This window comes from Mustela erminea, chromosome 7 (assembly GCF_009829155.1).
Source record: "Mustela erminea isolate mMusErm1 chromosome 7, mMusErm1.Pri, whole genome shotgun sequence".
Taxonomy (NCBI): domain Eukaryota; kingdom Metazoa; phylum Chordata; class Mammalia; order Carnivora; family Mustelidae; genus Mustela; species Mustela erminea.
Window position 1 is genome coordinate 65,001,196 of NC_045620.1, and position 16,097 is coordinate 65,017,292.

General features: G+C 37.0%; 1 protein-coding gene across 1 annotated transcript in view; it reads left to right on the forward strand.

Annotated features, from left to right (window-relative positions):
* Positions 1-16,097, forward strand: part of LRPPRC (leucine rich pentatricopeptide repeat containing) — a 106,509-nt gene that overhangs the window by 59,628 nt on the left and 30,784 nt on the right. Inside the window, exons 24-27 of the mRNA XM_032351881.1 lie at positions 2,824-2,948; positions 3,421-3,527; positions 13,841-13,909; positions 14,735-14,825. Of these exons, the coding sequence (XP_032207772.1) occupies positions 2,824-2,948; positions 3,421-3,527; positions 13,841-13,909; positions 14,735-14,825 (392 nt within the window). The remainder of the gene's footprint in view (positions 1-2,823; positions 2,949-3,420; positions 3,528-13,840; positions 13,910-14,734; positions 14,826-16,097) is intronic.

A 16,097-nucleotide genomic window follows, 5' to 3' on the forward strand; every position in this document is an offset into this window, starting at 1 on the left:
ATATTATATGAGAGATGAACATTTTTATCTCTTTTTAATATGTGATTCAAGCACAAGTCAGAATGTAAATGATAGGGATTGTGAGAAGAACGGACTAATTATTAGTTCATTTCTTTTTTTTTTTCCTCCCCAGTTCAGTAGTTCATTTCTGTCATCAGTCCACTTATATGGAATGTTTCATTATAGATTTCTAACTCATTCTGTTGGCAACCTGAGAGCAGTGACAGTGGTACTTAAAATCACTAACAAATATATGAATTATTTCCATTTTGCTATTCTTGTCGTTTCTGTTGTTGTTCTGAGGATGTATAATCTTCAGAAGCATGTATTTGGAGACCAAAGGCTATTAACATGTCTCTTTGATTGACAGAACAATTATTCATTCATTTATTGATAGCTTTGACCTAATGTAGGGGAAGTACAGTTGAGACACACTGTTCTAGTTTGGGAATTGATCTGAAAAAGTGGATCATTAAAAAAAAAAAATCAGTATGTGTTAGTTCTCTTGAAAACATCTTAGTAGTTTTTCATTAAATGGAATTGTAGAAGGCTAATAACTGAACCTGTGTCTGAAGCAAAGGGGAAATACTGATTATATAAAGGTTTATATCATATGTGGTAGCTACTGTAGCATTTCTCTTGTATGACAGTAATCTAGCCTGCAACATCTACTTGCGGTTTTGAAATTAACCTGTAATTTAGTCTTCACCCCAAATGACAAAAATTCAAATGACTCTGTGGGGTGCCGGAAGATGCACTGTAAACAGGGCTTGGGAAGGGGATAAGGTAGAGAGCTCTGGCAGGATCGGCTGGCTTTCACTGTGTCAAGTATTATTGCAATAAAATTAACACTTCTTCCTGGTATTTTCCTTTTAGTACAGCTTAAAATCTTAATCTAGATAAAATAGTAATTCAGTCTCAGGCAACATAACATTTGTATAATGGACCAAAATGTTAGGGCTTCAGCAGAAATTTTAAAAATGCTTTCCTCCTTTTGAAAACTATGGCATGTGAGAGAAAGGTGTTTTCTCCACGAAGCCTGTCAAGAACTGTCACTAACCACATATCTCTCTATATTTCATACTTTCTTTTCAAAAATTTTTAATTTCTTATTCCACATTGCACCACCTTATTAGGTTAAACAGGCAGCAGTGTTGTCACTGGAGCATAAAGTGCGAGTAGATGTAGTCAACGGAAAGTGGGAAGTGGAAAGGCAGTGCCTTCCTCTGTTTACCCTAGTAACCTTGGGCCAAATCATTCAGTCTTTACATGCTTTAATTTCCTCATCTGTTTAAAAATAAAGGAGGGTGGCATGTAGAATTGGATCACATAATTTCTACAGTTTTTCCAAAGTCTTACATATTTCTCATACTGTCATTTTCCTTTTAAAGGAAAAAGTAGTTTTTGGGGACTCAAAAGACTGCATTTCCACTCTCTTAAGAAATTCTGACTTAATGAAAATATTGAAAGATAATTTTTTTGTTTGTTACCACAGAAGAGAAACCTTGACTTTACAACGGGAAATAATTTTTTCTTTTAAAGATTTTATTTTTAAGTAATCTCAACATGGGGCTCAGACTCACAAACCTTAAATCAAGAGTCTCATGCTCCATTGACTGAGCCAGCCAGGTGCGCCTGGAAATAATTTTTAAAAGCTTCCCTTCAAATGAGGGTTCTCCTAGAATTCACTGATCTTAAGAATGTCTGAGTTTTTAGCCACAGTAAGTTTCTGTATATATGAATCCTGAAGTTATTTTCTCCTTCTCCTGTCTGGAGAGGGGGCAGTACTAAAAATAGGATGATAGAGTTATAAATACTTGAAAATTCCTTGGTAACTGCTGATAGATATTTCTTAATGTTTCCTAAATCTAGAATTTTTGAGGATAGTAAATACATATAAGTAGTTAGAAAAAATATTTGATAGTAGTTCTTGTTTTTAGAAATAATGTATTTTTATGGCAACTTAATAGATGAAATCAGATTTTTTTAAAAAGAATTTATTTATTTATGTATTTAAAGAGCGGGAGTGAGGACATGGGTGTGTGAGCATGGGGGGTGCAGAGGGACAGGCGGACTCCCTGCTGAGTGTGGATCCTGGTGTGGGGGCTCGATCCCAGGACCCTGAGATCATGACCTGAGCTGAAACTGAGTTAGACCCCCAACCGACTGAGCCACCCTGGTGCCCCTGAAATCAGATTTTATTATTTATTATTTATTAAATTTTATTTATTTGACAGAGAGAGAGACACTCAGCGAGAGAGGGAACACAAGCGGGGGTGGGGGAGTGGGAAAGGGAGAAGCAGGCTGCCGGCAGGGGCAGAGCAGGGAGCTCTGCCGAGCTCTGTCCCAGAACCCTGGGATCATGACCCTGAGCCAAAAGCAGACGCTTAATGACTGAGCCACCCATGTGCCCTGAAATCAGATTTTATTTATAATAATCTCAGAGTATCCCTTCATTTATTTGTACTTTTTAAAAAAGAGTGCTATTTAGGGGTGCCTGGGTAAGCATCTGATTCTTGATCTTAACTCGGGTCTTGATCTCAGAGTCAGGAGTTCAAACCCCATGTTGGGCTCCATGCCCAACTTAAAATAAAAATAAAAAGACTGCTATTTTGCAAATGAAATAATGAAAGGTGAAGGAAAGAAAATAGAGAAAGTAACTTACTGATGTCTGTACTCAGAACATTTATTTATACTATATAAGGATTGTTTCTCTCTTATTCCATTTTGCCTTTTTTAAAGCTCAAATGGATACATTTTGACTACTCGTTGTTGTGGGTCTAGATATATTTTATTCATTGTTCATATTTTGATGTTTCCAAGGGATGACTTAGGTGCTGCTCTGGAAGTCACCATCGACTGCTATGAAAAATATAAAGTATTACCAAGGATTCATGATATCTTATGTAAACTGATAGAGAAGGGCGAGACTGATCTAATTCAGAAAGGTTGGTCACCTCCAATATCTTGCTGTAGTTGTTTTTCCCCTCTTGCTTATTTAATCTCAATGAATTGCTGTGAAGAGAAAATTTACCAGGAAGGGAAGCACATCCAGGGGAACTTTGTTACTCTTCTAAAATAAAAAGGACAGTATCAGCTAGATTTTCAGTGTTGTCAATATCCTTGGTTTTAATAACTACTCATTTTGCATACTTGCCTCTCTGTTATTTTTTGCTCTGCTTCTTGGTGATCTGCCTTTTCTGAGGAGTTGTTCCCACTTATCCTCACCAGTTCTCTTTGAAGCTAGTCGTAGGTACTTACTGTTGTAAATGTATGCTGTCAGGTAAGGAATGTGATGGAAAATTGGTTGATACAGTGCTAGTTTTCAAGTTACTGTAAATATTTGTTTTAAAGTATTCTTTGTCCAGAACTTCAAGTGATAATTTGTTTCTTTGTATATTTTTTTCTTCTACTCTCTAGCGATGAACTTTGTGAGCCAAGAACAAGGTGAAATGACGATGCTGTATGATCTCTTCTTTGCCTTCCTACAAACAGGAAATTACAAAGAGGCCAAGAAGATCATTGAGGTATGGTTTTTAACTACAGGATTCTAATGGTACAGCTGTTTATACTCTTAATTGGAATATGTTTAAAATTTTTAACCTTTAATTACCGTTGTTCTGATTCATGTTAATATAATTCAGTCCCAATAATGGGGGCTGGGGGGGGGGTTGCTCGGCCAGCTTCTTTATTGTATATAATTACAGCTCAGAAAAGGCAGCCTGGTTGTATATTGAATTTGTTTCCTCACTTTGTTAAATTCACTGTTATGTATCAGAATGATATTTGCATATTAAATCTTGGATTGTGGAACAATTAAATTAAACTGACATTCCTGGGTGTAAAGTTGCTAATCCTCTTTGCCAAGGAATTCTTTGTTCTTAAAAGCGGTGGAATTTAATTTGCTGCAGACCATGCTCAGATTTATTTGTAATGCTTGTCTACAAGTTAATCAGCCAAACAAGTGCTGTCTGCAACTGTTTGGCATTTAATTTAAAATTTCTTCCTCTTCTTCTCCTTTTCTTTTTTTTTAAGCTATGGTAAGCAGCTTATGGGAAATGGTAGGTGACAAACCTGGCCTATTTAGGATTAGTGTATTTTATCTAGGCTTGATTGAAATTTTGCTTACTGAAATTGGTAAGTCAAGGGCAACTATAAAGTCTGTCCAAATTACAATTAACTTCACTATTAAGCAGTTCTGTTTCCTCTAAATAAAACATTCCACAGAGGATAGACCCATTACCTTAAGAAAAATTACTTAATGTGAAATAAATAAAATCAGTAATCCTGTTTCTGTCAGATCATACGTTGTCATGACTCCATGTCTTTTCCCAAAAGTTCCCGTGGCAGATGGGACACAGGGTGGTGTTTGGCCTTCTTGTTTGTATATTGATGACTGCTTATCGTGAATTTGAAAATGGAGGCATACAACCCTGAAAATTATAGTTTGTCTTGATATTTTTCGAAGAAGAGAAAAGTATGGAAAGGGAAGACTGTTCGATTGATTCAGAACGTTCTTAGTTTGTCTTACAACTCAATCTGTCCTTCTGTCAGAGGGAAGTGGGACATGCTATTTTGGGCAGGTTCTTCGGTAGCTCAAGTAGTTCACTTGTATTTTCTAGAAAATAGTATAAATTCTTTCATTAACAGTGCCTGGTGGGGGCACCTGGGTGACTCAGTTGGTTAAGTGTCTGCCTTCAGCTCAGGTCATGATCCTGGAGTCCCAGGATCCAGTCCCACATCAGGCTCCCTGCTCAGCAGGGAGTCTGCTTCTCCCTCTGACCCTCCCCAGCTAATTCTCTCTCTCTCTCTCTCAAATAAATCTTTTAAAAAAAGAAAAAAAATGCCTGGTGTGTCTGAAAATGCAGGAAGCTGTCTGCCTTTTGAGTTCTGCTGCTCTGTGTGCCTGGTATCAGTATTAGCAGGGCACTGATCAGAGGGAAAATGAAGCTGAGGTATTCAGATAATAGTGACTGAGAGGCTCTATCATAGGAACTCGTGTGTCTCTTTACGTAATAATCAAGACATAATAGAAGAGCCAAAATCATGAGTTCTCCTTTTGCCATCTACTTGCTAGTGTGGTAATGGACAGTTACTAAACCTTCTTAAGCTTCCTCTTCTATAAAAGGGAGTATAGTATCTTTAAGATTCAATCACATAATGTATGTAAAGCAGCTTGCATGTTTCTGGATTATGGTAGTAATCAATAATATTAATTCTCTTTGCCCCTTAAAAGTAGGGATTGCGTTATCTGCTTTACCCCACTTAATTCACAGTATGAAGTTTAGCATAAAGGTACATGTTGTCACATGAATAGGCAAGAGAAAACTGCCTCTTAATTACTTTAAAGCTCTGCCAAATACAGCATCATTGAGTGTAATCATTTAGGGATGCTGTCTACTGATGACAGAATTTTCATAGTGGATGTGTACAAAATTGCTTAAAGGATAAAGAATGGCTTTACAGAACCCCTGTGGTATTTTAGGGTAGGACAGCAGGTGTGTGAAACATGGGAATATTCCGAAGCACATTTCTAGTTTCTTTTTCTTTTTTTTTTTTTTTTAATGATTAGCTGGGTTTGAATTAAAATGGGAACTTGCTTTTTTCACTACTAAAATTCAAGATCTGGAATTTTCTCTTATAGTATTCTAAGGATTATTGAGAATATAGAAAGTAATAGAAAATAATAAATTGTGACTGTATCAGCATGTGAAAGAGTATTATAAATACTGAGCAATATATTTTTTTAATCATTCCCCAAAATGCATTAGTGTCTTATCAATGGGTAGATTTGCTAGGGTTAAGTTTTCAAAGCAAAGTATATAGTGAAGCTTCTTTATAGTTCAAGCACTGTGGGAGAGAAGATAAGCCAGTCATAAAAATGTTCACATTAAATGAAGAAAGAAGAGGCAGAATTCAATGTGTAATAGGATTCATGTTGTTTTTTAAATGAACTGGTGTACACATATCATGTATTCTATACAGTACATTTTAATATTGTCTTACATTTTATTTCCATACATGGATTATTACAGGAGAGTGGACTTAACAGCTGCTATTCTGTTTTATACTTTTCTGAATTTCCTGCATTTTCTATAATGAGCATATAAATTCTTACACTCACAAAAAGTGTGTTCTTCCAAAAGGAGAGTAAGAGAGAATCAGATGAAGATTTATTAAGAGCTAATGTGCCACTCCTTGAATGTGAGATTAATGTATGAGAATAATTATGATTTGAGACTGAAAAGTATTAACTGCCATAAGAAAAGTATGAATAAGAAAAGTATGAACTTCTGAGAGTTCAAGGATGGAACTTACTCCCAGTGAAGGAAATTAGGCAAGACTTTCTGGAGGAAATGCAGCATGAGGTGAGGGGTTGATGCATATGGTATTCTTCAACATCTGAGAGTTTGATGAAGCTGTTAACACATATTAGAGGTCAAGCAAAACGGTGGAAAGGGGAAAACTCTAAAAAATTCTTTTTCCCCAGCTTTATTAATATATAATTAGCATGTAACATTGTGTCTGTTCAAGGTGTACAGCATGTTAATTTGATTACTTACATTTTACAAAATGATGACCACAGTAGCGTTAGTTAACACCTCTGTCACTGCACATAATTACAGTTTCTTTTTTGTGATGAGAACATTTAAGATTTACTGTCTTAGTGGGGCATCTGGGTGGCTCAGTTGATTAAGTGTCCGACTCTTGATTTCAGGATCAGGAATTTAAGCCCTCCATTGGGCTCCACACTGGGCGTGGAGCCTACTTAAAAAAAATGTAGCTAGATATAGGTGTATATATACATGAACATATATAGATTATACATAAACATATATAGATATATAGATATACAGTATTGTTTCTCTTTTTTATTAAAAACATTTTTTTTTAAAGATTTTATTTATTTACTTGAGAGAGAGACAGTGAGAGAGAGCATGAACGAGGAGAAGGTCAGAGAGAGAAGCAGACTCCCCATGGAGCTGGGAGCCCGATGCGGGACTCGATCCCGGGACTCCAGGATCATGACCTGAGCCGAAGGCAGTCGTCCAACCAACTGAGCCACCCAGGCGTCCCAAAAACATTTTTTAAAAAGTTTTATTTATTTAAGTAATCTTTGTACCCAGTGTGGGGCTCAGACTCCATACCCTGAGATCAAGAGTCATACACACCTCTGTTGAGCCAGCCAGGCGTCCCTGTAGTATTGTTAACTACAGTCACCATGCACTACATTAGGTCCCCAGAACCTGTTCATCTTACAAGGGAAGTTTGTACCCTTTAACCAATATTTCCCCATTTCTCCTGAGCCCCTGGCAAACACCATTCTAGAAGTTCGGTTGTTTTAGAGTCGACATATTTGTGAGATCATACTCTGTCTTTCTCTGCCTCACATATTTCACTTTGCATAGTCCCCTTGAGGTCCATCCTGTTTGACCAGTTTACCCTGTCTCCCTTATTCCCTTCTTTTCTCCTTTCCTCTTTCCCTCCCTGTCTTTCTTCCCTCTCTCCCTTCATCATATCAATAATAAATACTTTCTTTAAAAGATTTTATGTATTTATGTCAGAGTGAGAGAGAGAAGAGAGCATGAGTGGTGGGAGGGGCAGAGGGAGAAGCCGACTCCCCGCTGAGCAGGGAACCCGACATAGGGCTTGATCCCAGAATCCTGGGATCGTGACTTGAGCCGAAGGCACACGCTTAACCAACTGAACCATCTATGCGTCCCAATAATAAATAATATCAATGACATCTTGAGAAAGATGTTCGTCCTAGAGAAAGATCTTTAAAAATGAATCTATATAATGCAGTAATTGTTATAGAAGGATATACCACAGACTCTGTCTTTCTGAGGAAGTCATGTTTGGGATAAGAACTAAAGGATGCAGTGGGGGCCAGCCACACAGAGTGGAGGCAAAAGCATTTCAGGTAGAGGGAACTCCCTGTGCAAAGGCCCTGAGGCAGGAAAGTGCTTCCATCTTTTGTCTTTGTGTTGTCTCTTAGGGCTCTTATCAGATAACACTCAAAAGAGTGTTTGGTCCATTATTAAATAGTAAGTGTTAACTTTTATTCCCTTCCTTCTGTGCAACAGTCTTTCCGGTATTGAAGTCAACTCTTTAGTCTCCTGCAGTCTCATCTGCAGGGTAACTATCCCTAGATCTTCACAATGTTCTTCTGGCACATTCTGGAATGAACTTGGGGACATGTTCACAAATTATTTTTACAAACCTATCTAATAATACCAGTCAGTATTTTGTAGTCTGTGTTGTACCAGTGATGATGATCGATATGACTTTTTCCCCTGTGAATAGATTCAAATAAAATTTACATATGATTCCTTTTTAAAATAGGCCAAGTATGAAGATGCACGGTTAATCCCATTACTCAGCTAGTCATTTCTGTGGTTTTTCTGTCCTTTAGTTAACACATATTTCTTCTGTACATAATTGAAGTAAATTGATTATGTTTATTCTTATCCCTTTGAACCATAGAACCATAGTTTTATCCTACATCACTGTTTCTGCATTCCACGCATGTGTAATTAAGTACTCTTCTGATCATTATTTTTAATGACCACGTCACCCCATAGTGTGAGTGAACTAAAGTTCATTTGCCCTTTTGTCTTCTGAGAAAATTTTTTACTTTTAAAAGAAATCATCATAATGCACATCTTAATCTATAGGTATAGGTATAGGTATATTTGGTTTTCAGATGATTTACTTAGGATTATTTCTTAGAAGTAAGTGAAATGCATTACTGTTAAAGCCCCTGACACATAAATACAGAAATTTTGTTCTATCCTTATAGGTGATACCTCTTCTGTGGTCATCATAGCAGATTTGGTCTAAAGCCCAGACCTCCCTTGCTCTTCTGCTAGAAATTACGATAAAATAAGATGATCTTTTCTTTTTTCTTTCTTTTTTCCTTTCATTAATTCATTTTTCCCCCCTTAATCATGGTAATTCTGGTCTCAGAGAATGAATTTGGAAGTCTTCCTTTCTCTTCTATTTTTTTGTATAGTTTGAGAAGAATAGGTGTTCATTCCTCTTTAAAGGTGTGGTAGAATTCATCTGTAAAGCTGGTCCTGAACTTTTCTTTGTTGGGAGGACTTTGATTACTGATTTCGTTTCATTGCTAGCAACTGATCTTTTAAAATTTTTTATTTCTTCCTGATTCAGTTTTGGAAAGTTAAATGTTTCTAGGAATTTATCTGTTTCTTCTTGGTTGTCCAGTTTGTTGGCATATATTAAGATGGTATTTTCTCACTAAGAAAGGACTTTATTTTTTCAGTCAGGTTTTTTTTTTTTTTTTTAAGATTTTATTTATTTATTTGACACAGAGAGAGATGACGAGAGATAGGATACAAGCAGACGGAGTGGGAGAGGGAGAAGCAGGCTTCCTGCTAGACAGGGAGCCCAATGCAGGTCTTGATCCCAGGACTCTGGAATCATGACCTGAGCTGAAGGCAGATGCTTAACTAAGACTGAGCCATCCAGGCGCCCCATCAGTAAAGTATTTTTTAAGGTACTTAAGTCACCTCCCAGGATGGAAGTATTGCAAGGTCATTTAATAAATTAATATTGTTTGGGTACTTCATTTTGTGTTTTAAGACAGGACATTAAGTCCAGGGAGGGGTGTTACATACAAGTATGAGAAAAGTTAAATTATTATTTGAAAGGTTAAATAACTACACTAAAGGTTTCTGTAAAGAAATACTTATGTTTATTCTTATCCCTTTGAGCAGTTCAGTGATGACAAACTTCATGCCTGCCATGTGCCAGGGGCTGCTGAGTTTTCTAGGTAGAAACACAGAGTCTGCTTTAATTTTGGTTAGCATTTCTCATTTCAGCCTTTTCCTTTGAGGTTCAAATTTAGATTACAAGCTAAACAATATAAGTAATATTAGTTACACTTTTACACTTTCAATTAATTTTCATGTACAGTTTTATATGAGGCTCACAAAACAACTCTGAGAAGTAATTAAAGCAGGAAGCTTTAGTTCAGAGTGTTAGTATGGAGTTCGTTTAGTTAGTGGTAGTCATGGAATTTGAAATTGGGTCCTGATTTCACTTTTTCTTTTTGTTCTTCATTCTTACCTCTGTGATCTCGCTGTCTTTTTTTTTTTTTTTTTTTTAAAGATTTTTTTATTATTTATTTATTTGACAGAGATCACAAGTAGGCAGAGAGAGAGGAGGAAGCAGGCTCCCTGCTGAGCAGAGAGCCCGATGTGGGGCTCGATCCCAGGACGCTGGGATCATGACCTGAGCCGAAAGCAGAGGCTTTAACCCACTGAGCCATCCAGGCGCCCCTCGCTGTCTTTTTAAAATTGAGATAAGATGGAGGTGCCTGGGTGACTCAGTCAATTAAGCACCTGCCTTTAGCTCGGGTCGGGATCCTGGGGTCCTGGCATTAAGCCCAGCATTGGGCTCTCTGCTCAGCAGGGTGTCTTCTTCCCTCTGCCCTTCACCCCACTCGTACGGGCATATACTATGCACACTTTCTATTTCAAATAAATAAAATCTTTTTTAAAAATTGAGATAAGTGGGACGCGTAGGTGGCTCAGTTGGTTGGATGACTGCCTTCAGCTCAGGTCATGATCCCGGAGTTCTCGGATCGAGTCCCATATCTGGATCCCAGCTCCATGGGGAGTCTGCTTCTCCCTCTGACCTTCTCCTCACTCATGCTCTCTCTCATTGTCTCTTTCTCAAATAAATAAAATCTTAAAAAAAAAAATTGAGATAAGTTATAGCATCGTGCAAGTTTAAGGTATGCAGTGTTTTGGTTTGATGCATTTGTATATATATTGCAGTATAATCTCCATGATCCCCTGACCCCTCAGTATCTGAACCACCAAAAGAACTTACCCTTTTTCAGAATTATTCTTTCTTGATTTTTTTTTTTTTTTTCTCCTCTTATCTGCTGTTACCCTTCCATTATATGGTAGCCAGAGTCTACTCAGGGGCAAAACTCTTCTTTTTATGGTTTTGTGTTTAGGACCAAAAGTTTGGATTATAGTGACCTCCCAGTCTTTGTGGCTTTTACCTTTGTTCTTTGCTAGATCACATGCAAGGTTTCATCTTAATTTGCCTTCTTTAATAAGCCAGAATGGATCTTATAGATACAGAAGGATTTTTAGAGATATTTTTTCCCCTGACCTCCCAAATTTCAAGAGATGTCAGTTCTCGTGTCAGTTCATACCCATGAGTTAGTTTACTTATTAATATCTCTGGTAACATGTGGTTAAGTGGGTCATGTTTGCTCAATTATATTTTCCTCCTTATTCTAGACATGGTCTTTAAGTCTGTCTCCAAAGATTTTTTTTTAAGATGTCCTTTTATTTGAGAGAAAGAGCATGCACACGTAGTGGGAGGGTCAGAGGAGGGGAGAGAGAGTCTCAAGCGGACTCCATGCTAAGTGAAGCCTGATGTGGGGCTTGATCTCTTGACCCTGAGATCACAACCCGAACTGAAACCAAGAGTTGGACACTTAACCTACTGCGCCACCCAGTCACCCCATCTCTGAAGATTTTAGAGAAAAGGACAGATAATTGAAAGATTTAACAAGTTCCATGATACTTTTTTCTCCCCTTGCTATTCTAGCTATAAAGATAAATAGTTGGGTTCTTGTTTTTACTTGTCCACTACCTCTCATGCACTTCATTTTTTTCTCCGCTATGTTGAATAGAGGATATGAGGCTGGGATAGTTGCTCATTTGTTTTCCATTTCACGTTTCTAACACTAACAGCAGGAAAAATCAAACAGGTAAAAACTTCTGTTTGGGTCAAATTTAAGGTGGTTTTTCTTTCTGAAGAATCTTCATTTCTTTCCATTTTAAAGATAATAATTACTTGATAGGTCTTTTTACTAGTATATATTTAAGCCTATTATGGTAACAACAAATTTACATCAGAGTAATGTAACAAATAGAAATTATTTTGTATTTTGCATTACTGTTATTCTTATACAAGTGAACCTGGTGCTAAATTGGAACTTCACAAAGAATATTTTAGAGCACAGTAACCTCGGTGGAAACAAACTTGCCAGATGTTTTATTAGAGTAATTAATTTATTCTCAGTGTTCATTAATTAGACTGTATGTAGCAAAAACAGAAAAAGTTAGGTAAGTTTATTGTTTTAATTAAACTGTTCTAATTAATTGGTTTTTGATATATATAACATCCCAATTAGAGTTCTGTTCTTCTCCAAAGTTTTATTATATTTTCTATTTTTGCTTTCAACTTGTGTTTAAAATTCAGTAAGATGTTAAGAGATACAGAAATGTAGACTATTATAGAAGCCTAGGAGATTTAGTTAATCTGACCTAGATGTTCTTTTGATGATTGAGGTTTACAATGTGAAAATAGTTCTCAATTTCAAAATGAAACCTAGGACTATCTGCTGTATAAGTCAGCTGTCCTGCTTGTGACAAGCAGATTAATCAGCCACCAAAAAGAAGCGTTTACAAACATAAAAGTTGTGCTATTAAGATCATTGGTTTTGCATCAGCAGTCAGTTGAAGCTATAATTGAGTGTATGCCTTGGATTTTGCCTTCTTCTAAAGAGGACAGTCTAGTATTTTTGGAAGGGCTTTTTGTATACATTTGATTTCATTTGGTTTCATTTTTATTGGTTTCATTTTCGGAGTAATGCCTATGAAATCAAAGAGGTAATGTGAGAAAATCCTTGAGTAGAAATTGTGTGGAGATGTAAATATTAATGTATTTGAGAATATATTTCAGCAGTTGATCTATTCAGCATTTCTTTCTTCTATCCCAGAATGCCTATACTTGCACAGTCAGAATGAGAATACTTTTACAACTTCTGCTGTGCCTGTTTTTCTGTCATCCTACCAGAGCTCTGAGATGTTACTGTCTGCTTCAGTTCTTAATTTAACATTGTACAGTATTACTTGAAGGAATAAAAAATCATGAGGACTTCTAAATAAGAGATCAGATTTGAGGGATCCGTGGTTTAGTCAACAAAGCTGAGCGGAGAAATCAGTGGAGGTACCTCCTCTAGGCTGGAGCAGCCAGGGCTAATGAGTATGTAGTTTTCTTATCATAATGCTGTGATTGAAATGTACTATTTAATGGGGAAACCCTCTTACACATGATGAGAATATTATAGTTAGAGTGACAAATCCTTGGAATTATGTGTGAATTAGTTTGCCTTTTATTCCAGTATCCAAAATTAAAAAAGAACTGCTTTGCCGCCAGAGTTATTGACTAAACCCTAGTAATTTCTGATTGAGGATATAACATATATCTCAGTAATTGAAATAAACTAAGACTATGAACTAATTTTAAGTACTTAGCTTGCTTAAGTACCTCGCTCTCTACACATTTAGTTTTAGATAATAGGCAAACATTTGTGGCCGTCACAATACTTTTAAAAGTGAAAGCCATTGGTTTATTGTTGTGATGATGGTTCATAAGTATGTGTACATTAATTTTTGCTTCCTGAATCCATTGGGATCTCTGAAGTGTGTGTGTGTGTAATTTGACATCTTTTAGAATTGATTTAGTACACTGAGTCAAGGTTCCTTTGTATAGTAAAGAAAGTTTAACCATCTTAATGTTTAAAGATCTGTTGAATGAAAATTGACCTGCAAAGCAACATTTTGACATAACCCAAATATTCTAGATACTGGTTAAATATAGGTTCCTATTTATGCTCTGTTTTAATCCTAAAAGTCTTTGGTAACTGGTATTAAGTTATAGGTTTCTTTTTTTATATTTGTTTAGGAAGGAGGCAGTGGATTAGATGAAAACTATTGTCTTTGAGGGAAAATTCACATTTAGCTGAGCCTTACCTCACACGTTCTCTGATGATTTTATTTTATAGACTCCAGGCATTAGAGCTCGATCCACAAGACTTCAGTGGTTTTGTGAAAGATGTATTTCAAGTAATCAGGTTTGTGTTTAATTTCTGGTCTCGACCACCTAAAACTGTGAGTAGAAAGCAAGTGTCCTTCCTACATGTCGTATGAGCATTCGGGAATTTGGGGACATAGAGCATTATTAATGGAAGCAGCATTATCTTTGGTGGTTTTCCAAATAAGTAGTAGCTTAATTCTTGTTCCTGAGGTGCAGTAGAATCCCTAAAATTTTTAATTTGGGCCCTGAAGATTTTAGCCTGCTTTATCCTAAGTTGTTGGCTTAAGCAGGCTAACCTTGTTTCTTTTGCAATTTAAATCTGCTTCAGTCCTCAGTGACCAGAGGAGTCACTTAGGGTAGCCCAGTGGAATTTCTGCTTTACGTCTCCTCCAGTGCAGATATCTTTTCATATCCCGCCAAGTGGAAGCCACAGGGGAAGAGGAGTATAACACTTGGGTGTAGGAGTGTTCTTATTAACTGGAGAGTGTATTCACTGGATCTTCTTCCACCAGTGTCTTTGAATTCTCAGAATGTATCTTTATGAGGTTTCCTCAGCCAGATGATTGTTCATGTTTTGTTCTTGACTACAGAGTCCTTCAGCTTTTTAGCTTAAAAAAAAGTCATTTTTAATTGTGGTAAACTACATATATAACATAAAATTTATCATTTTAACCATTTGTAAGTGTTCACTTCAGTGGCAGTAAGTCCATTCACATTGGTGTGCTCGGCTCTTTAACTTTTGAAGTGAAGTTAATCTGCCCTTTGGGTAAAGCTTGGTGGAAGGATGATTAAACTGAGATTTTTAAGCTATAAAATATGTCCTTTACACATTCTAGATCCATCTGTTAATCTTATTTTTAAGGTTGAAGTTCTAGAAAAATTAGTGGAGCTGACACAGAAGTTGTTTGAATGTGATAGAGACCAGCTGTACTACAGTCTACTAAAATTGTATAGTAAGTAATCTGACTGTTCCTCATGTTTTCATCTTCAGACATTAATTCTGTTGAAGGCAGGTACAAGAAAGGAATATCCGGAAGGTCTAGTGATTGTCAAATGTGTGGTCTTCAACAGAGTTTTAAGTAGAGGCCAGATTGAATTTTATCACAGATTGTTATATTTTATCACTAGACACCAGACAAGTTTCATAGTTTCTGACAGTCTTACTGCAGTAATGAAAAGGTAAGAAAAATCTTCATCAGGGCCACAGAATTTAATAGAACTTTTCGAGGAGAGACCAATTTTTTTTTTCTTTTCCTCTTTCTTTCTTTCTTTCTTTCTTTCTTTCTTTCTTTCTTAAGGATTTATTTATTTGACAGAGAGAGAGATCACAAGTAGGCAGAGAGGCAGGCAAAGGAAGAGGGGGAAGCAGGTTCCCCACTGAGCAGAGAGATACAGGGCTGGATCCCAGGGCCCTGAGATCATGACCTGAGCTGAGGCAGAGGTTTTAATCCACTGAGCACCCAGGCGCCCCTAATTTTTTTCTTTTTATTTAAGTCCTCTGGTAGACTTACCAGTCACTCCTATAAATCACATAATCACTACCATGTTCATTCATGTGTATAAGATCTTTTTCCAGGCGTGCCTGGGTGGCTCAGTCATTATGCTCTGCCTTCAGCTTAGGTCATGATCCTGGGATCCTGGGATCCCGGGATCCTGGGATCCTGGGATCGAGCCCCACATCAGGCTCCCTGCTTGGCAGAGTGTCTGCTTCTCCCTCTTCCTTTGCCCCTGCTCTTATTCCCTCTCTTTTTTTTTTTTTTTTTTTAAGATTTTATTTATTTATTTGACAGAGAGAAATCACAAGTAGATGAAGAGGCAGGCAGAGAGAGAGAGGGAGGGAAGCAGGCTCCCTGCTGAGCAGAGAGCCCGATGCGGGACTCGATCCCAGGACCCTGAGATCATGACCTGAGCCGAAGGCAGCGGCTTAACCCACTGAGCCACCCAGGTGCCCCTTATTCCCTCTCTTGTTGTATCTCTCTGTCAAATGAATAAATAAAATCTTCAAAAAAAAAAAAAAATCTTTTTCCAGAAAAATGCATATTGATACACAGACTCATTGCTAAACAGTTTTTAAAAATGTGATTATATTCTAATATAGTTTTGACTGAATTTATATTATAAACATTTTCTTACCTATAAATGACTACGTTGCATGGCTGTACTAGAATTTATCCAGCCAATCTCCTTGTGCTAGACATGTGACTAGAAATTCATTTTACACATTA